Source organism: Gavia stellata, chromosome 2 (assembly GCF_030936135.1).
Source record: "Gavia stellata isolate bGavSte3 chromosome 2, bGavSte3.hap2, whole genome shotgun sequence".
In the NCBI taxonomy this organism is placed as follows: domain Eukaryota; kingdom Metazoa; phylum Chordata; class Aves; order Gaviiformes; family Gaviidae; genus Gavia; species Gavia stellata.
Window position 1 is genome coordinate 88,696,661 of NC_082595.1, and position 26,251 is coordinate 88,722,911.

General features: G+C 33.9%; 1 protein-coding gene across 1 annotated transcript in view; it reads left to right on the top strand.

Moving 5' to 3' along the window:
• Positions 1–26,251, top strand: part of CSMD1 (CUB and Sushi multiple domains 1) — a 1,256,706-nt gene that overhangs the window by 960,694 nt on the left and 269,761 nt on the right. Inside the window, exons 18-22 of the mRNA XM_059835885.1 lie at positions 780–968; positions 4,603–4,719; positions 6,161–6,376; positions 8,995–9,183; positions 25,677–25,846. Of these exons, the coding sequence (XP_059691868.1) occupies positions 780–968; positions 4,603–4,719; positions 6,161–6,376; positions 8,995–9,183; positions 25,677–25,846 (881 nt within the window). The remainder of the gene's footprint in view (positions 1–779; positions 969–4,602; positions 4,720–6,160; positions 6,377–8,994; positions 9,184–25,676; positions 25,847–26,251) is intronic.

Below are 26,251 nucleotides of genomic sequence, written 5' to 3' on the forward strand. Positions count from 1 at the left end.
CATTACGTGATTAAATTCCACAATTGTTTGCTATCGCCATAAGCATAACTGATAATGCTTGGTTAATGAGCCTCCATTTGATAATTTTGGGGTTTTTTTCCTTGTTCAGTGTATGGCTCCAGGTTTATTTATCAAACACTATCCAATCTCTGCTCTAAGACGTAGTTACTAAAGACTCCTTCTGTCAGATAAGTTATACAATTGTGTAAGCTATGTTCATTGTCCTTCTATTTTTGATGCATAGGATAGTATCTGTAGGAATTAACAAGTAGTTTCTGAGTCATCAATTGCAGTTTTTTGACACTGCTTTTTGCTGAGTCAAATAACCATTACTATGACAAAGGAAAGTTGAATTGTCCTGCAGTATCAGAAACTGAATAAATGAAATGGAATGGAATAATCAAATCTGATTTATATACTAGCAAAATTTGTATTCAGACTTTGAACCTTAATATCTTTCTATAGTTTCAGATGTTCAGAGCTTTTGTTGGCTCTTTTTTTCATTGTTTGATAAAATACACTCTAAAGCTTCAATCTTTTTCTACTTCATTTGGGCTTCTCTGTTTTATGGGATTGAAAATTGAAAAACTGTGCTCTGAGTCAGTGACAACAGCTAGAGAAAGTACTTTATAACCCACATCAGTTGTCAGGCAATGCTATCAGGTATCTTTTGGGAGGTCTGTCTTCTTCCTGTCTTACTCATTTTGTGGGTTTTTTTTTTTTATTTTTTCTGAAAAAAAAAAAGGGGGAAATAAACAAATTAAATCTGTGTGTTTCAGGTGTTACTCTGGAATCAGATTCCTGCCTGGACCCGGGGATTCCCGTGAATGGCCATCGCCATGGTAACAACTTTAATATCCGCTCTACAGTAACTTTTAGCTGTGATCCAGGATATACACTGAGTGATGAAGAACCACTCATATGTGAAAGAAACCATCAGTGGAATCATGCATTACCCAGCTGTGATGGTAAGTGTCAAGTTCTTCAGATGGCAGCTTTAAAGTCCAAGAAAGTTAATCTATTTTCAAGAACTAATTAAGCTCATCATTGCTACCACCCCCCTTCAATTACACCAAGATACATATTTTTCAAAAATCATTTTACTGTTAATAAAAGCCATACTTTATATCTCTGTATCAACTTTCAGTCAAGTACTGTAATGTACAGTGAAATTTACAGGTATATACTCACCAACAGAAAATCAGAATTCTCAGAGGGTGCCACTGTTCAACTGTGAATGAAAATGGTGCCATACAGCTAATATTTTCAAAGCAAAGCCAATAAACTTAACTTACATTTTAAACTTAGAATACTGAATACAAAAGTAATTGCTCAAAATTTAGGATACTCAATATCAAAACAGATTATGATCAGCCTATGCAATTAATTTTCTTGACATATTTTTGCTTTGAAATTTTGGATTGTTCATTAATTGTTTTGGGGGATGTGCAATGTGAAACTGTCTAGAGCTTTCATGAAACATTTTTTTAAATGCTGAACTATACTGGCAAATATTTCTGTGCTCTTTTTTATCATTGGATTTTTTCCTAAGTTCTTTTTCTATGAACTACATAATCAACTCAATTTTTTCATGGAATGCTTGTATATTTGCTACAAAAGCCCTCTGTTAGAAACCAGAGAAAATAAGATCCAAATGTAGCTAAATATTTCAATAGGCATAGAACCCAGCATCCCTGAAAATTCTCCATAAGCTCCTTTCGTTAAACTTCTTGTAAAACTTCCTATTTTCTCTCTTCTGGTTGCTAAATGATTACCTTTAAAAGCATGTTTGTCTTAATCAGGCTTCTTTCTTGTTAAGATATAACTGTGTTCTAAGGCAGTGATGAAAGGTTGGTGTTTGAAGGGAGAAGACCCAAGCCCATACCAACAAAGGCTCTTGCTTTAGTGAATTACCTACAGTAGTGAATTTCTGACTCCCTTTTCAGGTCCAAGGTTTTCACTGATTACAGTGGAATGCCAAAGGGCAATCTTAGAGTTAGATTCAGCAAAGTATTTTAGTTTCTAACTCTGTTTTAAACTGTTTTGTTAAATCTGAGCACTTACTCTTACTCAGGCTTCTAATTCTCACCACAGCCTTCTGGCCCCACGCACAAAACATATAAGCTACCAAAAAATTATTATATAGTTAAAAGCTCTTAATCACTACAAAGCAAACTAATCTACCATTCAAGCTCACTCACCTGGTAAGCATTACAACTTGTTCCTCCTTTGCAAGGACAGAAGCAAACTTGTTTTCAATTGCATTTTGTGATCAAATTTTAGACTATGTTCTTGGCACAGTTGATAAACTTTGGAGTGTCACAAATATTCCTATAAGCTGTAATTTTAAAATGAGCAAAGCATTTTTAGTATTCTTCCATTGGTTTTATGGGTTCCTTTTTCTTGCTTGTTTTGCTGCCATGGGTTGAAGAAAACTATTGTACAAATCTTAACTTTCAATAGTATCCTATTCTTTTTCTATTTACTTTGTACTAAAAGTTGTGAATGTATTTTGGAGTTACAACAAACACCAATATTCAACTCTTTTGTTTGCATATGAATGTTGAACTACAGAAAGATCTAGTTAGTTTTCACTCATTGAAAAAGTCCTTATTTCCCAGGTCAATCATTCACTTTCAGCGTAAGTGTATAATACAAAATTTCAAGCCTTTCTGGAGTAGGGCCTCTAGGCATACAAGAAACAAGGGTTACACTCAGTTTCTTCTTTTTTTCCTCACATATTCAACTACATTGAATTAACTAGTCTAAAAAGACAAAATAAAACTCACATTTTTTTAGGTAATCAATATGTTAGCATATTTGCCTTTCGAGGCTCAGAAAGTTGCTCAAATTTTTGGAATGTGACAGTTTTAAGTGAGGTTGAAATGAGCATTTTGCAGTCACCTGCAGACTGTTGATGTTCTCAAAATTGCAACTTCAGAAATCAAATCAGCAGAATAAATCCCTAAGGAAAGAGCATGTTGCTTTGTTTCATGTCAACAAAGAAGAAAAAGAACTGTGTACAGACACAGTAGCTAAAGTTCACTCTAAGTAATGTGTCATTCTCAAAGTAGTATAATCTCAAGGTGTAGTGTGAAAATAATTTTCTAGGGAGAGCTAAATAAAAACAGATCATTTACATATTTTAAAATTTAAACTTGAACTATGTAAATTGTTTGTAAATATTTAACATCTGCTTTAAGGAATGTTGCACAGTCAAATATTTTTCTTCCTTCTGTGAAGTTTACAAAATAAGAGGGATTTTGGATGAATGTATACTACTGTTCATTTATGGCATTATGAACCTGATATCTGTAATTCTGTTATTTATTATTCAGTCATGTTATCAACCATATATTTACTATGGGTTTAGCCATGCATATTCTCATTCATACTTATGTGCAGAAATGCATATATGTAGGCAAAACCAGGCTAGAAACATTTCCTTTCCTTCTACTTATTTATAAATATATATAATACATAAATTCAAAAAACATTAAAAACTTTAAAAAACACCTTAGTCTCATTGGAAATGAAAAAAAACCCCAAACTTTAGCTATAATGTCAGCATATATATATATATATATATGTCAGCATATATATATATTGTCAGCATATAATGTCAGATATATAATGTCAGCATATATATATATTTTATATATACATTTACATATAAGTACTACAAGTTTATTGAACATTTTGTCACGTATATTTGCCATCTAGTTTATGGCAAAGTATACCCCTCTATGTGAGGAAGAAGACTAAAAACATCTTAATGCTTTGTTGGTTTATTGTTAAATATTTAGTTTATTAACATTTTAAAAAAAACAAGTATAAAAAGCTGGACAGCAACAAATAAGTGAAAAGCACAGCCATGGTTTTTTTTATAAGATCAGTGAGCAGTTCAGCATACAAATCTTGAGCTTTAATTAATTTTCCACGCAAATTTGAGCAGCCTAGTTTAGCAAATGCTAGTGTGCATAAAATGTTTCCTAGCGTAGTTCTTGTGTCTTTCAAAATACTCAGTTCCAAATAAATTACTTATGATGGGACAATCTGAATATTTGAAAGAGAGGAAAATACACTTTTTTTTCCTGAATATAGCAGAAGAAATCAAATAGAGACAAACTTTTCTATTATTTGAGAAAAATACATTTTGTTTCTTATATATTTTTGTTTGATAAAAATGTAATTAAATATGTACCTTTCTAAATATGTACTGCAAGAAAAGTAGCTGCAAGATATTTGATTTTTGAGTTAGTTCACAAAAAAAATTTGATCTTCTTAAATAATACTACAAAAGGAATTAATACTTGCAATATTCTGGAACAGTTTTACTTATAATTGTATTCTGCTAGCTAACAAGAGAGGCTGTAGCTGAAAAGTAAACTCCCTTTCAAGGACTAATTTAAGAATAAACAAATTCTTGTCAAATGTGAATGTCATGGTTTTGGATGAATTAACTTCTTATTTTAATACTTGACCCTATTTTTAATTTTAAGGGTAGTTCAAAAAGTGAACTAGACTTTTTTTTTTGATAAAAACCAGTACTTCTGTATGACTTCTGCTGTTCCCCCCCCCCCTTTTTTTTCTCTTGTTAAGCCTTATGTGGTGGATATATTCATGGGAAGAGTGGAACTGTTCTTTCTCCAGGTTTTCCTGATTTTTATCCAAACTCTTTAAACTGCACTTGGACTATTGAAGTGTCACATGGCAAGGGTAAGAATCTAATAGGAATTGCATATGTATATGTAATGTCTATGTTTAAAAAATTCAAACACACGAACACAATAAAATGCTTTTTATGAACTGAGTTAAATCAGTGTTTTCTGTCATTCTTTTGAGGAAGATGTTTAATTTCCCAAAATAAATATCTTCAAATGTGGTATTTATAGTTTGTGTTTATTTTGCAAAAGAAACATACTTTTAACAGTTACCAGAGGAAATGTGTTTTAGTCTTTCTTAGAAAAATGGGCAGAAATTAGAAGAGGTAAAATATATGAAAATAATAGTTGCTTGTTAAAAAGCACTAAATTTTTCAGTGAAAGCTGTTGGGACATTGTTGATAGCTTTTCTCCATTACTAAGCGTGAAGAAACAGATTTGATCTGTGTATTAGTAACCTTAGATTTCAGACTTAAATCATCAGGGCCAAAAGTAATATGTCTTTATGTTATATATACAGTAGGGTAACATTTGGATGCACAGTTAAACTTGCAGCTTATCCATTAGGGAAATGTGTAAAAAAACTAAGGAAAAAAGCCTAGGAAGTACTAATGATGTGTTACATACCACTGAATCAAAACATAATAAAAATATTCCTCAATCTCCTTTCTATGACAAGAAAAGTCTTTGTTATGTGTGATAGTCTGAGAAGTATTTGGAAGTTTCTACTGTTTAAAATCTTCTTATGGGCTGGATTTTTGTTTGAAACTCATATGGCATTTTAAATGCAAAATACATGAGAAGATTTTCTAAGAAAAATGTTGTTCCCCACAGTATTTGAAAACCTAACTGTAATTCAAAATTTAATTCATTGCTGGACTGGAAGTTGGCAACTGAAAAAAACAGTTATGACTTGAGTAAAGGACTGGTCACAGAAATTATGAATCTGTATCTATGGAAGACAGTACATAAAACTTGTATCTGCTTTGTCCTTGTGTATGGGCACTTCCCTGAAGTTTAGAGTAAAAAACAGAATTGTGCTAGAGGAAATGCAAAAATAAAACATGAATACAAAATTTTGGCCAATTATTAAAGTACGACTCCTATTTTAAGTGAGACTCCTATTTTTAGTGAGATCATGGTAGAGTTTATAAATAAGAGAGACATACAGGAACTTGAATAAAATCTATACAATACAAATTTAGATTTTCAGAGTGCTGTATACAAATAACACTGAATCCCATCAACTCTTTTATGGGAGCTATTGATTTACGGTTAGCTAAACAGACATCCACACTGCACATATTGATCAGTTGAGCCTGTGTGCTTTCTGCAAGTTTTATTCTCTGAATTTCAGGTTTTGATTCCATGTGTGACTTTTTCTAAAAACCTTTCCATATAACGTAACATTTACTTTCTCTGTCACCTGTGTATAAAGAAAGAGAAAAACTTCCTAGTAAATGCTTTACTTTTCCCCCTTTTTAATGTTTTTAAAGGTGTACAGCTGATTTTTCATACCTTTCACCTTGAGAGCTCTCATGACTATTTGCTCATCACTGAAGATGGAAGCTTCACAGAACCAGTAGCCAGGTTAACTGGCTCAGTCTTACCCCCTACAATTAAAGCTGGCCTCTTTGGAAATTTTACTGCACAGCTTCGATTTATATCTGATTTTTCAATTTCTTATGAAGGCTTCAACATAACATTTTCAGGTAAGAAATTCCATTCTGCTAAATATCCAGAAACTGTTTCCAGATAATATTTTTACTTGTGCATGGCAGAAATAATGTGAAGCACCAGTAAAAAAAATTAATAGAAATTGTATAGTCTCTATCATAGAAAACTGGCTGAGCTTTATAAGGGTTGCTAACAGATTGAGAAGGATGTTGGTGATGTGACTGTTTTAAGAAGTTTCCCCTGTTCTCAGAGAACAGTGTGAAAAATAAGTTTGGAGGAAAATTAAGGGGAAAAAAAGTACAATGATAGAAGGTACTGCTTCAGAAGAAGGAAACTAACTGGTATTGTTTTACTAAAGGAAGTATCGAAACTGTAAAAAAGCAGTAGTGTACTAATTCAGAGTCACAGCACGAAGACTGATTTTTAAATAGAAAATTTATATATAAAAATAAAAGATTTATTAGCTGTTGACAAATGAAGAAGTTCTGATAATTTTTGCAAATTCCTCTAAGATAATTGAAGAATTTAATTTACTGCTTCTTCTTTACAGTCTTCTAAAACTACATGATGTATAAAATACATTTCTCAGTAATTTTCTTTGCCTATCTCTATTACTGGAATGTAGAATATTTACAGATATGCATATGAATGACTCAACCGCTAGTTGACATGCTTATGCACATGGATATTCTGTGGATGAAGTACATAAGGAACTCATATATTCAACTCTCTTACATAATTTTTCAATAACTGAAAAACGATTAGTATGTTTTGTTGAGATCTGGCAATGTTTACAGATGAACATGCTATTTACAAATAATGTATCTCATTTAGCTTGCTTACTTAAAAAAGAAAAAAAAAACACCTCACTGATTAGAGCAATAGTGTTGGATTTACTCGTATCAAATGCTGAATTACATTCGTTCTGGATACCTTGGACTAAACAAATCAGAAGTCAGCAGTTCTGCAAGTTTGGAATGTAAATGCAAATATTAAATGATATCTATGATAGTTTATTTATAAATAACCAAAACTGGTAGAGGGCTAGGTAACTTGCAGAAAAATACACAAAATATCATTATGGCTGCAACGGGAAAAATAGTAGAGTAACAAAATATGTGGATCACAGAATTTTTCAAACACAAACAAAGGTTTATGCCCTATCTACAAATGATAGTCACATAGATAGCCATCATATGCCATCATTTATATTAACTAAAATATTTTGAGAAATATTATCAGGTACATTAGTTTTATGACACAAATGGGTGAGAGTGTTTTCTTATTTTCACACAATTAGAATGTATTTCTCCATAATAAAAAGTATTTTGTGAGAAGACCTTAACAAGTTTTGAATGTCATCTAACACAGAAATTTGTCAGGAAAATTGCCAGGTGCCTAAAGGTCTGTCACAAGGTATCTCCATGTCTACCTCAGCCTTTATAGTGTTGAGCAGAAATAGTAGATCATGTGTTTCCAAACTTACAACTTTTGCCAGCCTTCTACTATTCAGGACCTTCCCACAAGGCAGTTACTATAGGGAAGGATTTCTTTCTTTATTTTATTCAATAAGCCATCTGTTTAAACACTCATTCAGAAACTTTGGGTTAGTTTCTTCCCCTGGCTAAATGGAGTTTCTTCCTCTAACTAAGTGAATTTGACCCTACCTTCCACTAACCTCCAAGGTAAATGTTTTAGAAAATGGCTTTTCTTCTCAGTTATCAGAAGTGTCTCTCTTCTAAGTGATCTCTTGGGTCTTTTGGATCATATTCTGAAGAATATAAAATCAGACTTTTGGGGTTAGACTTAAAATTGGTATTTTTCAACATCTTTTCTCGAACAGTGGTCAGTAGTGAATACCTAAGGAAGAAAAAACCCGCAAAACAGAACAAACATACAGTGGTATTTCCCCAGCATACTCTGTGAGGATGAGGGAAAGTGTGGCTCAGACATTTCCTGAATTCAGTGCAGTCCCTCTGTATGTAACAGTCCAGATTTTTTCCCATTAATTTGTTCTGGCTTCACCTGAATTATTACTGAAGCATAGTTATAAAAGAGACAAAAAAATTAGGCACTTAAGAATTCTTTAAAAAAAAAAAAAAGTTTGTTTTCAGTTGGATGACATCTGTAGCATTTCTAAAAGGCATGCAAAAAGAGATTGCCTGATTAAGAGTGTAGTTTTATTTAGGAAACTCAAGCACACTTTTTGAAAATGTGGTCGTATGTCTTTTCATTCACCTGACCCTTTGATTTTTTGTTACATTTTCTTCATTAAATATAGGGGTTTTTTAACTGTAAGTCTCACTTCTAAAGCTGTTTGGGAGTTCAGATGAAATGAACCAAGAATTATATACAAAGGATGTAATTAAACAAAATTATAGTAAACCACTTACAGTACAAGCTGATTACAGCCTTTGAAATGAAGAAAATAAATGTAGTGTGGGTGGGACATAATAGATACATAATTACTGTATATATAGCCATAATAGACATATAGAAACAGTACTGGGTTTTAGTAGAGAACACAACTCTGAAATACATGTTTTCCAAGTGTTCCATACTGACACAATGCAACTAATTTAGTAAGCTTTTTTTTTCGCATGTGAACAACTTGTCCCATTTATTTATATATATTATGTTTTACTGTCTGCAGAATATGATCTGGAGCCATGTGATGATCCTGGTGTTCCTGCCTTCAGTAGGCGAATTGGTTTTCATTTTGGTGTTGGAGATTCCTTGATCTTTTCTTGTTTCCCTGGATATCGCCTGGAAGGTGCTAATAAACTTACCTGCCTCGGAGGTGGTCGGCGTGTATGGAGTGCACCTCTGCCAAGGTGTGTGGGTAGGTGGTCACATGCTTTCATTTCATTCATCAAATCGTTAATAGCACATGGCATGTGTCAGAATACTGGGCAGAGAACAAAGTGCTTGGGTTGAAAGGGTTGATCCCCAAGCTGTACAAACTTTAAAGTCAGTGCAAGATATAAGTAATGCATGTCTCTTTTGCTTAGAGAACAAAAATAAGAAAGACAAATAGTTAGAATTGTGATAGAAATTAAGTTCAAAATGTCTTGTGAGAGAAAATGTAAATTTAATTATTGAACTATATGTTTTTCATAATTAAGATATAAATTTCTTTGTCTTTCAAGGTAAAGAAAAATTGTTTAGAGCTTTCAGGTGAAAATAGCCTTTGCTAGAATTCCCCGTCTGGTTTTAAGGGTGTTCTTATTCTAACCTGATTTAGAAAAAAACCCTAAACTGTTTTTTTTTTACAGTTTATAAACTGCTTTGTAAACTGTAATTTTTAAAATTAATGTGCTGTTGTTAAAAATCAGTAACTATAAGCTCAAACTGAGTGAACAGTCCTTTTCTGGGAAAAGGTCTGGGACTGGATTTGAAAAAATTTGTACTGTTGCTGTATTTGATTTGTGAGATGGTTTTATCATCACCATGTGAAGTGAATCTGATCAGGTACTTTTCACATAATGCTTCTGAAATGTCAAATAGTTCTACACACTTCTAATTGGATTTCCTTAAGAGGGTTCTTGTTTTAAATAAGATTTTGTTTCATTAAGGGAGAAACTCAGCTTCAGCTTGTTTCTTTTGTTTGTTTTAAAGGGATGTATCTCTATATCTGAAAATGTCATATCACTTACATTGTATATGCACGTGAAATACACATATGTAGTTTTTATGGAAAAAAAAGTAAACTATTTCTAATTTTGTTTTAAAAACCTGGGATTATTTAACCCATGATGAAAGAAAGTAACAGATGAGAGAGAAGCCAATATTATATGGAGTCTGTCATTCATTTGGAAATTCTAGATTTAAGTCCTAGGCTATTTTCAGCTTGATTTGTCTTAGAAGTATCACTGGCTTCTTAACAGTCTATGAATGCTAGCTAACCACGTGCGCACTATATCATAAAATCATAGAACAGCCCAGGTTGGAAGGGACCTCGAAAGATCAACTAGTCCAAGCTTTTGTGGGAAAGGGAGCCCAGGTGAGATTATCTAGCACCATGTCCAATTTCATCTTAAAAACTACAGCAATGAGGACTCTACCACATCCCTAGGAAGGTCGTTCCAGTGACTGATTGTTCTCACTGTAAAAAATTTCTTTCTTATATTAAGAGCAACTTATACTTGTTGCCCCTTGTCTTCCCCATGTGTCTCCTTGTGAAGAGAAAGCCTTCGTCCTCTTTGTACTCTCTAAGTACTGGAATACTCTGATGAGACCTCCCCCCCCGAGCCTTCTCTTCTCCAGGAAGAACAGACCTAACTCCTTCAGTCCATATTGATTTAAAGTGTGCAAATTTCACTAGAATAATATTCACATACTCACTTTGAACCTAGTATTTTATTTTCCCTAATTTTAAGAGTGTTCAGCTATTCTATAGCTGTCCATGTGTGTGAATGGAAAATTAGCTCCTTATTTCTCTGTTCTTGAGGAAAAGATGACTATCAATTCTTAAAGAGTGACTTACAATTCTTAATAAGATTTATGTTAACCATTAGCTTTATCAAGGTATTGTTAAGCTATATCCATGTGCAATTAAAACTGAAAATTAAAACTCTTGCTACTGCATGTTGCTTAACTGTTGCTCATTAAAGAAGTTCCTTCAGTAGTTGATTCTAATATAGTCAACATATTAATGTAGTTAGTATCAATATAATTTATAGGAAGCAAAATGGAATTAATAGAAATGATATGAATATAAAGCACTTTCTAAGCAAATCACTGATATATTTTGAGGACTGACAGAAGAAAGGTGGGTCTTTTCGGAAGAAAATATTTCTACCTAATAAAAATATCTATGAATGTTATTAATTTCTGTGAAGTCATATCAAAGTACAATGAGATAGTTTAAAAATATGATTCTTATCTGACATCTTAAAAAGCATAGACAAAATACAGAAAGGGAAAAATTTAAATAATGGTAGTCTCTGTCTCAACCCCCTCCAAAAAAACACCAAAAAAAGAACCCCCAAAACTCCAAACACAGTCCTAGAGGACTGTAAGATGACTGGATATTATAACAAATTACTAGAAGACACAAAGTGGTATTAAAGTGAGAGGTTGCAAATTCATTATCTAACTCCCCAGAGGACAGCTATGCATCTATCACCAGCTGTCATGTACCAGGAATTTAACTGGTTCCAGTACTATGGGTTGTGAGCAGGGATTCTCAGTGTGCAGCCATTTTACAGTGGATAGGATTCAGATTCAGATCCAAACATCTAAATTCGACTGCTTGCAGCGTCATTGCGTATGTGTGAGCAAGAATTCTAAGCTCTAATTATTGACAGCTAAGTCAATAAAGTCAGTAGAAATCCTAGATTTAGGTAACTGTTTTGCAGTGAGATGAATCAGTCTCCAGGCACCATTTACATACCTAAGTAGAGGATTTTTTCCCATTTATTTATTTATTTATTTATTTATAGTCAGTCATTGACAAAAGTGTCCCAGCTGGCCTGCTCATTTCCACTGTCTCACCTCAAGATCTTTATTGCTCCTTTATCATATACCTTGTTAGCGCATGTATGAAGCCTTGTGTCCAAGAGGTCAGTACCAGAGCTAAAGCACTTCTGTAATCCAGCACATACCACTTTTGATTACCTTCATTTATGTTTCGTTGGACCTACTCTGAATTCCCATTTCTGCTACATACCTGTATGCTATTATTTCTCTGTTTTGAGATAATCTCTGAAAAGTTGATTGATACTGCCTATAGTATACATGGAAAGATGGTATGCTGTAAGAGAGATTTTTACACTTTCTAGACAAAGATCCATGGATTAGGGGTTGAAGGTATAAAATTTCAGTCTTGAAATCACTTGTTGTTTCTGAGAAATGCATTTAAAGAATTCTTTGGACTTTCGAGGTCCTCTGGAGGAAGATCTCTGTACCACGTAAGCAGAACCTGCCTTTGTAGTATTATGCTGCAGTTTAGCTAAAGTAGAGGCAAAACTACAACCACTTTTAATTGATGTTGACTAAAAGTTCAGATAAATTCTAGACCTGTCTTCATAACCAAGCCTTGCAAGAAGACAAAAACCTTTCCTTGTTGTAGGTGGTGTGTAAGGGGGATCCCACTTTTATGTAAGTGCCAATTGGTTGCTGGAGTAAGAAATGTCTGCTCCTCTAGTTAAATTCTGAAAATGCCAAAGAATCAGTAAATTACATTAGGAAGGAATACCTATATATATAAATGTATTTAGTATATAGTGAATGATTATGTATGCTAACTGTTGTGACAACACTGGAAAAATAAGAAAATCATCTGATATCTTTAAATCATGAAGAATTAATTTAAAGCTGACAACACGCACTAAAAGTATAATCTGCCAATCTTTATGCACACTTTAATAATGTAGGGAAACAAAAGTTAACGTGTTCATTTTATGTAATCTTTCTTTTTTCCCAATATATATTTTTAGTACCTTTTAAGTATTATTATTTGGAACGTTATCTGTGTCTGTTCCCAAATTCATTTGTTATCATCTTTATATACAAGGTTAGACATATTTGTTGGGGAAGTGAAAATTAAATGAATATTGTTCAGTCTATATTCTTCAAAAAATTGAATAATCATTATGAAGTTCCATATATAGTAAGAATTGTGCTAGAATGATAAGCTGTATAGTTGGTGTTGTTACCATCTTGTAAACCGTACTTCATAAAATGGAAATTTTTGTTTTATATTATTAATTTTCATGTTTGAACATGTGCTCTATTTATTGCTCAATTTTATTTATATGTCATTTGAATATAAATTTTGAACCATTATTGGTTTTGGAACATTTATTTTTCAGTTATGTGTAGCCAACATTCATATGAACAAAGATGCTCAACCACACAAAAGGCTCAAAAAGTTATCATTTTCAGTATGTAAATTCAATATGAAATTATTTGCCTACTTTCATTTCATTTCAGTGCTTATTATCAGACATACATTTAATTTTCTTAGAAGAGGAATCAAAATGCATGTCTGCACTATACTAAGTAGCAAGAAAATCTATACTAATTATTTCCTGTAAAAATTAGTATCTTATTTGATATATGGAATCTTCAAGAAGTTATACGTCTTGGGAAATTTGGGATATTTTCCTGTTTGGGGTTGTTCGTTCTTTTCGGTTTGGTGTTTCTTGCCTTTTGATGGGCTTCTCTGTGTTCCATTCAAACACATGTTTATTTTAGTTCAGTTATCATACATTTGTATAGATCTGCAGGAATACTGTGACCTTACGCTGAAGAAAAGAGGCATTTTATATTGTTGTCTTGTATGTTTTGGTTTTTTAAATATTTTTATCTTTTAGAAAGCTTTTCCTACAAATGTACACTAATAAGAGATTCGTACCTGATATGACGAAAATGTTTACTTAGTTATCCCCATAATGTGAATGACATATTGCAAAGATTACTAAAGTATCAATAGCTTAATGAAGTATCAGCCATTGAATTATCCAGGAATTTATAAGACTGTTTATAGCACTTACTGTGCCAGACACAGATATGCCTGTATATTCCCCCAAGCATAATTTAGAGATACATATCCAATCATATGTATACATGGTAAGTCTGTAATTCATATAGAAAGGAGATTTATTTAGTGAGAGCTCAACATATCCTTTTTGTTCTTATGTTCAGTTTTGAACAAACTTATAGACTGGTTCTAAGACATCCGTCATTAAATCCATGTACAAGACCCCACTTCCTAATTAATCAAGAAAATCTTTTATAAATTATGCATAGACAACTGGCACTTATCTAAAACAATATATCTAAATAACTCTTTTAACTCAGTCTATGAAGAAAATTCAGTTTCTAAAAATGCAGCAGACTAAAGGTATCTATAATGCAACTAAGGCAAATATGAGGAAAGAAACTATGCTAAGCAGCTGAGTGAAACTGAGGGGGAAAGACACACTCAGTGCCCTTCAGTTCGACCTGCTTTCATATGATTTTTTCTTAGCACCAACAATGTTTACAGAGGTCCCATTTCTTGTTGCCATGGCACCTAAGACATTAGGGATGAAGACATCCTCTTACCTTGAGGAGTTCACACAAAGACTACTTCTTTCTCAAAAGAGTGAAAAGAAACTACCTGAAATCTGCCGGCTTTAGAGTGTACATTCAGAAGTTAAATCTAGTCTCAACTCAGTGGCACAAATTTGTAAGTACATTACTGGGTTCTATAGTCTCTTGATGATTTCTTCCTCATCATAATTTCTATACTGACCAAACTCATCTACATAATATATACACACCAACCTTTATATATCAACAAGAATTTTTTGGTCCTTCTAGGACACATGGTAATATATACTTTCATGATTCTTGTCATCAGATTCAGGGTGAAATCACTTCAAATTCAATTACATTTAATTTATAAACTAAACACTCACACAAGCACACACTGATTTGTATCACAGAAATAGTACTCAGTTTCACCTGCTGGTGAAAAAAACCAAAAAACCAACAGGGGTTCCAAAGGTATTGCCATTCACCATTTTCCATCCAAGTAAATAATTTCAAGTCCTTCCTCCAGGTTCAACTGCAACATGTTCTGAACTTTTCCTGGTCAGAGAACCATTTGTGCCTTTCCACCATTTCTTCTCCTTTGAAGAGTTATTTTCCAGGCAAGGCAAAAGCAGAGTTTGGGAGATCTGGTTAGCCTAACATCATGACCTTGGCATTTGAGACTTTGAGTCCCATAGGGACTGCATTAGCATCATTTTCACTGGCCTTCTCTCCATTCTGTGAGGTACATGGTCTTCCCCTGAACTTCAGAGGCCTTTATTTGAGTGCCTGGAAGTTGGTTGGGTCTCAGAATGAGGCAGTATCCCTTCTTCTTCAGTAAGGACCCTCTTTTTCACAGCAAAAAGACACCACCAAGTCTGTCTGCAAAATCAGATAGACATTCATAAACAGGTGTCCTTGTAAATCTTATTTTCCTCTGTCAACCCTTCGCTCTCTTGTCTTTTCAGTTAGAATGATTTTAATGTTTATCTCAGCCATGCACCTCAAGTGGTTATACAGTATTATTCTAGCTCATCACAGAGTTTTGAAGACTACCTAGAGTTTCCCTTTGGGTCATCACTCTATTTCTAAATGAATACTCCGGTTGGATCTCTCCCTCCTGACTAGAAAGCAGTTTGTGCCTACAGCCACCTACTTCTACTGTTTGATAAAAAGAGTTTTACTGTTAACCACTAAAAGGTGTGGAGAAGATTCAGGCTCTTAGGGCTGACTCCCTTTGCACTGTTTAAAGAACAGACATGATCATTACTCAAGGTGGCATCAAATTTCCCCCAGCCCAGAAGATTAAACTTTTTCTTTTTTTCTTCTCTTAAAGCTGTGCTTTTCCTATGGAAGCAACTTCCCATACCTTAGCTGTCTGGTGAATTCTGTTTACATTGACATGATGTGGCTTTTCAGGAAGATCCCTTCCCTCCACCTCTTTATACCAACTGTAGAAACACTGGGACTGCCAATCTACTCACAGAGAATTTTGCATTCTACATTGAATTGTTTAAAAGGAAGGTAGTGGTGTCATACATAAAGAAATCTCATTTCCTGTGAGAGCATCCTCAAAAGCACTCAACTAACTATGACAGCTTCCCTGTCAAATGTGCTGGTAGTTGATATCTGCAGATGAGACACTTCAATCTCTTTTCACACAGGAGTACTAACTGTTTCCTATCTTTCTGGATATAGTGATTGCATTTGGAAGAACTACCTTGCGGTCTTTACTTAACTGGTGACTCACTCCAGCCAGTACCCTACACTAAGGCTTTTCTGCAGTTACCCACAGTATAAAGGACATAGTCTTTTGAAGGAGAAAAACCCTGGCTGGCTACCTTTACGTAACTGTTCTTTGAGATATGTTGTCCAAATGTACATTCACAGTGTCCTCTTTTACTCCTCTGCTCAAAATTTACCATAACTGAGAGGAGTGCAAGATTAAGGGGAACTGAGAGAGAGAAACACTCTGCTACTTTGCTATTTTGCATGCTGCACAGAATTAATGGAATTAGGAGCACATTTCTGTAGATAATATCAAGGTAAGAATACCCTCCTAGCAATCCTGGCACAGGGCTACCTGGAAAATAAACATGTACAGTGTCTTGAAGAAGAAATATCACTAAAATAACCCATAACTTTAGGTTTGAGAGTACTGATATAGACATCTCTTTTTTTACTATTCTGAAACAGCTTGTCACCTATAAGGTTGTTAACATTATCATCTGGCACATTACTGTAATTGGCATGTTTGTCTATGTGTTGTAGGTTTAATTTCCTAAATTTACCTCTGAATAATTTAATTATCATTTAAAATTACTGGGTTTGTGTCTATTGGTATGCATTTGTGTGGGTAAAAACCAAGCTACTGGAGTACAGACAAGCTTCTCCTGATTATCTTTTGTCTAGTTGAGATTTGAAAACAGAAAACAATTTCTTTCCCCTTCATTCATTGACATCTCATCCTGTGTTATTCACTGTTTTGTTATTATTGCTTCAATTATTATTCCATTTTTTCCAGAAAAAAAGTATTTTTTTCAAAACCATGTGTTTGATTACTAATTGTGGTTATGATGGGTTATTGACACTACTTCCACATACATAATTTATTCCCATTATGTCGCATGCTTCTACATAGTTACAAATGTATATATACATTTATACTTACTTCATGGCTGTGTGAACAAAATTGCCTGAGAGTATGGATACATATTCTTCTCACTTTTTCCTTCCAGAAGTAGCTCTTTTTTTTCTCTACCTATAATTACACAATTCTATTACAGTTTCATTTACATTTCACAGTTGACTACTTTTTCCTGATGGCAAAGCCCAGCTTTTAGTGAGTTGGTCCTCCTAGAGTACAGATCTGAGAGTAAAGGTCCTAGGCGGTCATGCACTTCTGTGCATCCTCAAAACCATGTGAATCTCAGAAGCTTGGTGAATATTGGGGTCCAGAAATGAGGTGGAACAACTCCTTAGTTTGTTGAAGTCCCTGATTCTGAGGCTAACGTCCACCTAAAGGAGACCATCACAGTCAGGTTTCGGCTGCTCTCTTATTGTCTTCACTTTTAAACAGGAACCACACTATTTGTCTGAGAAATCTGTTACTAAGGCAGATTTCCTAGATCTCATTTAGCAAACCAGGACTATGCTTTTAATCATACTTTTCTTACCTTCCAGTTTGCTTTAAGTCAAACTAGTCAGGAGCTTTCTACCACTCTGGGGGTTGTGCTACTGCTAAGAAAGGAATTGGAAGACTCATAGGTTAAGAGAAGCGGCATTCCTACAAGTAATTTTTAAAAATTGTACGTAATAATTCAATGAACCAACACAATGAACACTAGAAATAGATCTTCAATCCAGAAAATGCTCCCCCTCCCCACAATGTATACATTCTTCCAGCTCAGTGCCATGCTCCAAGGGTTTCACTGTCATGCTGCAGTGCAGAAGGTTGTTCCTGGCCTCATGAATTTCATATTCCCTTCTGCACACTGGCATGGCTTTGTCATAGAAACATAGAATCATTTAGGCTGGAAAAGACCTTTAAGATCATTGAATCCAACTGCAAACCTGACACTGCCAAGTCCACCACTAAACCATGTCCCTAATTGCCATGTCTACACGTCTTTTAAATACTTCCAGGGATGGTGACTCAACCACTTGGGCAGCCTGTTCCAAACGCAGTTGTCAGTACTGAGAGAAGTTAGATGCTGCTCTGCTTCATTTTTTTGGATACAAGTGACAAGTATCTTCTCAGGCTTGGCGGGGAGTAGGGTATGTGTAAAAGCAGAAATGTGACATGAAACAAGGTAACTGGTGAGTATATACATTTCCAGAGATAGGTGGCTGATAAGTAGGGGCTGAAGGGGAGGAGGGAGTTTAGATTGCAGTGTCAAATGTATGCATCTGATACACACCTAAATCATCTCCTAAGTACTTTTTGAAATGTGACTTTATCATTTGCAGCGATCCTTTGACAGGTGAGGAATGAGCCTTTTAGTTTTGGTATTCCTTTATGGTACACTATGATACGCTGATGAAATTCTGAAAGAAGGGACACATTTTATTCTTTCCTTCCTACTTGCCAAAGATGTGCTGTTCACTGATTATTGAAGGCAATGGGTAGAAACCTGAGGAGAAACACCTTTACAGTGAATTGCAAGGTACAGTGCCCAAGTGTAGGTACATTCTCTTTTCAAAAGACATTTCAGAAATTGCTAGTTCACCCTGCTGGATTTGTTAATCTCTGAGGGGTATAATATAATAAATGTATGTTTATTACATCACAGAAGATATGGCTCTGCTGTAAGAACAGTTTAGGTACAAAATAATAAATTTAGTTTATTCCATCATATTCTGTCTGTGATACTAATTGCAAAATTGAAGCACTAATAAGATTATAAGACAAAATAAAAGTGAGTATTTGGTTGTGTTTACTAATTATTTTATTTTAACTCCTTAATATCTTGGCTAATGTGAATGGCCTCTATACTCAGCATTATGGCTGAAGAGCTCCACTTGTTATTAGAGATGGTTATTTTCCCCTGTTCACAAGGACATGTAACTAAAGACTTTGATCACCTCTTCCAGGATTCAGGTATTCATACATCATGTCATAATGGGAAGGAAAGTTTGAATTAGTTCTTCAACTGTCCTTTCCGAGATTGTCTTAACTTAGATTTTCATTCTATTACCTGATTTGCATGCTGCTTCTGTCTACTTGTCTGGGTTTTCCCTGCTCATTATCTCCTTAAGAAACTGTGATAAATTTTACCTAGGATATATCATGAAAATATTATTTGTACACTATAAAGTGTACATTATATTCAGTTCAAATTAGCCTTTCACAGTAACTATCACATAAAGTTCAAGCATAACACATTAATACAATAAACTTAGTTTTGAGTGCTGGGTTTTTTTGTTTAGTTTGGGTTTTAACCTGCATTACTATGCTGTCCCCATTAGTCATTTCAACTGTATGGACAGTTCCTAAAGCAAGCTGTGAAAAAATTAAAGGTTAAAGCTGAAAAGAAACAGCTACTTAATGTTTGCATTTCATATTTAAGTGGTGTTGCTCCTGTATTAAATTTTACATGGCACTTGATTTTTAATGGTGCATTAATACAGTATTTGAGTAAAATCTTCACTGAGGTATTGTTCTCTGGTATTCACATTAATATCACATTAATTTATCATATTCAGTTGTTATAATAAATACTACATGAATAATTAATGATAGGGTGCTGCAATAAATTGCTAACACTATTTAATAAGCTGTTTCTTTTTAATAGTTTAGTTCGTATTCATTGCAAAATCATCAATTATAATTAATATACTTTGTCATGTTGTAGCATTGAGTTAATTTCCATCAAGATTGAAACATAAGTGGGAACCTTGTTAGCCTGAATAACACTGGAGATTTCTATGAGACCCTTGAGATCTGGCATTCATTGTTTTCTTTAAATTCTCTGTAGCATAAAATTTGAATTTGATTTCACCTTTGAGAAGTCAAACTAAGTCTGAAAATCACTCTTCATTTTTAGCTAGTGTTTAGGCAGAAAGAGCTCTCATTTAAGAGCTGCTCATGAGCAAGAAATCTTATATAACATCAGTAGTTGAATCTCTGAGTCTTCAGACAGTATCCAGGATCTGCCATATTTCGGAACTGTCACCTTTAAATTGTAAAATCTTTAGGTTGTTTTCTGTTTCATACAACATATTTAATGATGTTATTTAATAGATTTTTTATAATTTCTATTTCTTTATCTTATAATGTTGCATTTTTATAAATACAACTGAAAGATGTATTTTTAATCCCTGGTTTTTTTAACCCCTCATTTTTCTGTCAACGTTTGACAGAAATTTGAAGATTTGTTAGAGTTAGTGTTTGAGTCTTACTGTATATGACTATGCAAAATATGGTGCAATATAGTAATTACAGGTTTGAATTTTCTCTATTTCAAAACTGAAACTTTAATATTCAGGAAACACTAACAGATTTCAGCTGGTGCATAGTGGGCACTCTCTATTTTCAAAATGATGAGAAGGAGTGATTTCTATGAGGACTTAATCACCTTCATGTGATACCTGGTATGAAATTTTAATCACCTATAGGTAAAAGGAATAACAATTGCCTCAGGTCACCCTTTTGCCTTCTTTCTACATTTTAAGGTTGTGTCTGCTAAATATTATTTCTTGACAAGACAAATAATGTAGGGATGTTATAGCTCGTTATCAGATGATACTAGAAAGAGTAGACAAAAATCTCAAAAAAAAAAAAAAATCCAAAAAATGCCCTCACCTTGCATTCTGCCAGTAATTCTCTGAGGCCAATTAACATCACAGGATTTGTTTTGAGAACCTGAGTAATGTCTTATGTCAGTGGCATATGGATTGAAAACTAATTAAGCAAATATCAGAAAGGGCTTTACCTGCTGTTTAGTCCTTGCTTTTCTACTCCATTATTCTTTGCATGGAATGGTACAAAAAAATACAGAATAAGAGTTTTGTTTTCAGCAAGGCATTTCAGTAAGGTTTTCATTGAAGTGTTCTAACCTCACCTTCTCAAGCTCCTCATTGGTAGCTTATGATACTGTTAGCACTGAATGGAGCATGTGTGGGTGCTGCAGACTAAATAGTAGTTAAGCTTTGTGCATGTGTGTTATTGTGTAATATTTATTGGGTATTAAAATAACTATTATCTGCTTGTTATCTACTAAGCCCTATTCCAATATGAAGATACAGGCTAAAAGCCACCAGGTTTGGAGCGATGCAATCGTAGTGTAGCGTTACAGGCTACAAGCTACAAGGCAAAAAAGTGAGAAGTGGGATGAGAACAGTATGATTTAAAAATCAGTGGCGGTCACTTTTTAGGAGAAACCCAGAATAACAGTGGTTTTGAATTCAGCAGTGCCACGTGAGAACAAAAACACTAGTGGTACCAGAGTGAAGGCACTGCAAAAGCAGCCTGGCAGTGTATGGATGAAAGGTTACCGGCTCATAAGTGAAGGACTGGCTGCAGAATTGGAGATGAAGGACAATTAACATTATAAAGATTAAGGCACTGTGCAACAGAGGTGCTGTGGAAACTTCATGTGAACCTCGGCTTGATGCAACATTCCAGTTAACAGGAAGCTTCATCTCCTTGCACTGCATTTGAGTTTGTACATGAAGCTGTGCTTGAGTCCGGTCATGTATTGTGTCAGCCCTGCAGAAGTCATATGCTCAGCTTTAGAGACCCCTCAATCAATGACTGTGGAGAAATCCTAAGTTTTTGCTTTTATGTGAAGACAGAGCATACAATGCTTGGTTCAGCTTTATCCATGATTTCTTTTGCTTTTGTTTTAATGTTGCATGACCATTCTTCTGGGTAACAATATTGTCTAACAGAAACATAAAGAATTATCAACTGTCTGAGTTCAGCTGTTTCTCCTATTTTATGAACTGCTGCACAATTTTGTAAATACAACAAAGATATTCTGCAACAGTAGAGTGTTTTGTGGCAGAGAAGCTTTTAAACTGATGATGTACTACTTTTATTTGATCTCTGCTTTGGAGATCTGCTTAAAATCCTGTCAAACCTTTTAGCAAGATGTATGGAAGAAAAATAATAAAGCAAACTTTTCCATTAAACAAAGTTATTGTTACATTTTACGTGAACTGTATTTCAAAGCATTTCAAGAATCCCTGAATTTTGTTTGTTTTGTAGAGTTTGTGTTCATATTCAGGAATTGTTTGATGATCTTCAAAAGGTGTACCCTCTGCAGTTTCCTTTTATCTAATTTCAAGTGAGACAATGAAAGAAGAAGAAAAAAAGTTAGTTTAAGTAAATAGAATTTAAGTGACTTCATTAAGCAAAAGAACAAAGAATGGGGTCAAGTATCTGTTCCAGGCAGATTGCTCTCACTGCAAGGGAGTAAAACAACAGTTTGATAAGGTAGCATTTTCCAGTCTGCTGCAGTCATCAGCAAGGTGTAACAGACAACTCAGAAAATGTAATGAAAATAAAGCATGTATTTCCTCCTCTAAAACCTTTTATGTGTGGGCATAGGTAGTATACACTCAATAAGAGTATACCTTTTGAGTTCTGAAGTGGATACTTCTGATTTTATAATACATAAATAAAATTAAAAAGCACACAGGATTCAAAAGTTGTAATAGCTAGTTAGATTAATCTTCTTTTATCTGCTTTCCACCTTTTGAAATGTAGAGCCAGTACCATATACATTTTTTTCTTTTAAAAGAAGATGAGTTTAAGGGACCTTGTCTTTTGGATGCTGTGGTTTGGCAGACTTCCATAGTTTGGCAGATTTGAGAAGTGAAGAATCTGAATTGGAACCATATAAGTAGCTGATATTTACAGAACAAATTTTGTTTAGTACATGCTAGTATAAGCTATGTAACAAGCCATTTAGATGTGATGATAGGAACTTTTTTAAGCACTAACAGCCAAACTATGTACGAAAAGTTTGGGAGCTGAGATTTTAGAGAATTTATTCTTCGTTTAGAAACAAAAGCACAAACATCTGTAGCACTATGAGCAAATTTTTATTTAAATTAGCTACATTAAATTAGTATGCATTACTCAGTTACAACACAATTTTGCTGCATAAGGGTGTATTCTTAAAGAAGGTCATTATCCCTTGCTCCTCATCCTCAGCTAAGGATGCACAGCTATTCACTGAAGACATCAGAAAGGTATCCCCTGTTCTTAAGTTACAGATGCTTAAAATCTAATGTTTTATAATGGAAATAAAAATACATATTTGGGTTTTTTTTTCATGTCTGGATGGTTCTTTTGTAGTTGTTCTTCAAATTAGGGAACTAGATTAGCTAGTATGTTTTTAACATGTGAGTGGTGCTATTGCAGTGCTTAGAATCTAATTCTTTTAGTCTCAATAAAGTTTCATATTTAAATTATCCTAACTTTTTATTTATAGTCCAATTCCAATTAATCAGATACTTTTAATATGAAAATAACCTCTTTATTTTATAAATCTTGTCAGAACACAGTAGGCAGTATTTCATGTTACTTCTGCAAGAATGTGCCTTTCTTTCTCCCTCAGACACAAAACAGTTGTGTACAAGTTGCAACAATCCCCCTGTGTCCTTCCTAGAAGAAAAAGAAGTCTCTCTTATCCTTGCGAATGGAAGCTTTTTACTTTTTTTTGCTTTAAATTACATTTTATAAACTCAATCAGTTCCACCTTCTTCCTAAAAATCAAAGATAGCTACATATGAACATGTACACACATGTCTATAGAGAGAGATATGTAAATGTAACCGTATGTAACATGTATCATGTATTTGAGAGATCCTTTACCAAAGAGGTATCAAAATAAAAATCCAGTTAATTTTTCAGTCTACTACAGTTCTTTGAAACATTTAGACAAAGTAAAGTGACTTTAAACATGTTAGAAACACCTGGTGCATCCCACACTCCCGAACAAAGGAAGCGTTCAACTGTCTGAAGTTTGGTGGCAGGGGTTCTTATTCCCCAACACTCTTCTGCCTATTAAATATAATGCAACTCAGGGTCTAAGTAAGCTAAGGGAGGGGAGAACATAAAACTCTACTTTAAAATAGCAAATTAACTCCAACTTACATGCTAAATCAAAGATCCTGAGCCAGCTTATTGGTGATTTCCTTCTTCACATTGCCCAAATGTAGAGTAGAAATAAGGCACTGAATGGCACTATGGCTATCTCATTCCCCCCTTCTTTTATTCCCCTCTTTCATCTTTCCTTCCCTCCTTCCACCCTTCCCTCCATCCCTCCTTGCCTTCCTCTCCTTTTCCTTCCCCTCCCTTTTTTTCTTCAGTTTTATTGAAGTGAGGAAGTCTAAATACAGAAAATTTCACTGTTTTTAGGCTTTTCAAAAGCAAGAAGCACATAAATTGGATGCTGTCAAGGCCTCAGAAATGTAAATAATTTTTTTTTAGATTGTTCATTTGTAAATATAAAACATGCATTTCTCTCTGAATATGTTTACAAGAATTATTTTCTGATATACCTTTCTGGTTTAACTTTACACTATATTTTCAAAATGATTCTTTACCTATATAATTGTTAAACTATACTCAGGTTTTACCTAAAATTGTAAACCCCACACACTTCCAAAAATGAATATTTTAACATCCCATTAACCCTAAAAGTCTATTTAACATTTATAGGAAAAAAAACAGGGTTTTTTTTTTTGAAACCTAGCACATCTTCAATAAAAAATATCTGTTCATTTATAATTATTCATTAATTTTTTATTATTTTAATTGTTATAACAGGTTCGTACCAAACTCTGAATGAGGTCTGAATGATGTTTAGGTCAAAATCTGTATTTAACACAGTGTATTTTATCTTTAGACTGATCATTGAAATATAAATATCAATCTCATCCACCTTAAAAAAATTGTAGATTAATATCAGTAAGTTACTGTTACTGTGGGGTTTCAGAAGGTGGTTTTAGGCCATTTTAAAGCATTTTGAATGTTTGTTTGAACAGTACACAAATATGATTTTCTATCTTTTGGGATGTTTTCATTTATGTGCTGAAATTTATATTGCACATTTGGAATGATTTTATTAGTCTTTATTCGGAACTCAAACTGAACCCATGGGCTGGAACACACCACTTTTCCTACACTTTATTATTTTCTTTACTGGGGAACAATGACAAAAATGTCTACTCCTGAAAGTGTCAATAAGTTCTTACTACAGATGGCTGTGAAAAAGACTCACCTACTCTTTACCTGGAAAAGAAGGGAGCTGTCTGCTTGGCCCTGACTGATATCAATAAATGTTGGTTTGTTTTTTAGTTTTTTGGTTTTTTTCCTGATAGAGAAAAAATATTTGAATGCTTTTGATTTATTGTCAGATTCTTTTCTCTCAGCAGTTCATTGTCTGCTTTTTCTAATACTTATTTTTAAAGCTGAACAGGGAAGTGAAATCAATGTTATATTTATTTGAAATGCTAACACAATAACTGTATTTCAAAATAACATCCCATTTTTATGGAATCTGGCTAACCTGCATTATAGGTTAGTCTGATGGGAGGACCAAGGGATAAATTGGAGCTAAAGGGAAATACATAAAAAATACCTAAGTGCACATAATAAACGTACCCAGTGAAATGCAGATGATAGCAAATTTGACAAGGTTTCTAGGGGTTTGTCCTACAGATGAAATCTGACAGAAACATACTTTTCCTAGATAACCCGTTAGAGTTTTCATAGAGTCTAAATATAGCTGCAAATAACCCATCTTTACTTGAAACGGATAATTCACTTCTTTTTTTTAATGTGTCTGTTTTCTTTAGCTGAATGTGGAGCAACTGTCTCTGGAAATGAAGGAACATTGCTGTCTCCAAATTTTCCATCTAATTATGACAACAACCATGAATGTATTTATAAAATTGAAACAGAGGCTGGAAAAGGGATCCATCTTAGAGCCAGGAGCTTTCAGCTGCGTGAGGGAGATATTGTTAAGGTAAAAAGAAAATAATTTCACTTCCTACGATGCTCAACATTCACATTGCATGAACAACTCTGCTTTTAACACCAATTATTTTTATTTTCATTTCACTTTCACATACAAAATAAATAAATTCTATGTGGATAGCACAATTTTCTTTATACTAGATTCAATTATTTATACTAGATTCAAAGAATCTATAGGTGACATTAAGAGATCAATTATATTTGATATATAAGAGTTCAGTTATCCAATATATATAAGTTCAATTATCCAGTTTGCAGCCAGTCACAAGTGGTGTTCCCCAGGGCTCAGTATTGGGGCCAGTTCAGTTTAATATCTTTATCAATGATCCGGACGAGGGGATTAAGTGCACCCTCAGTAAGTTTGCAGACGACACCAAGTTGGGTGGGTGTGTTG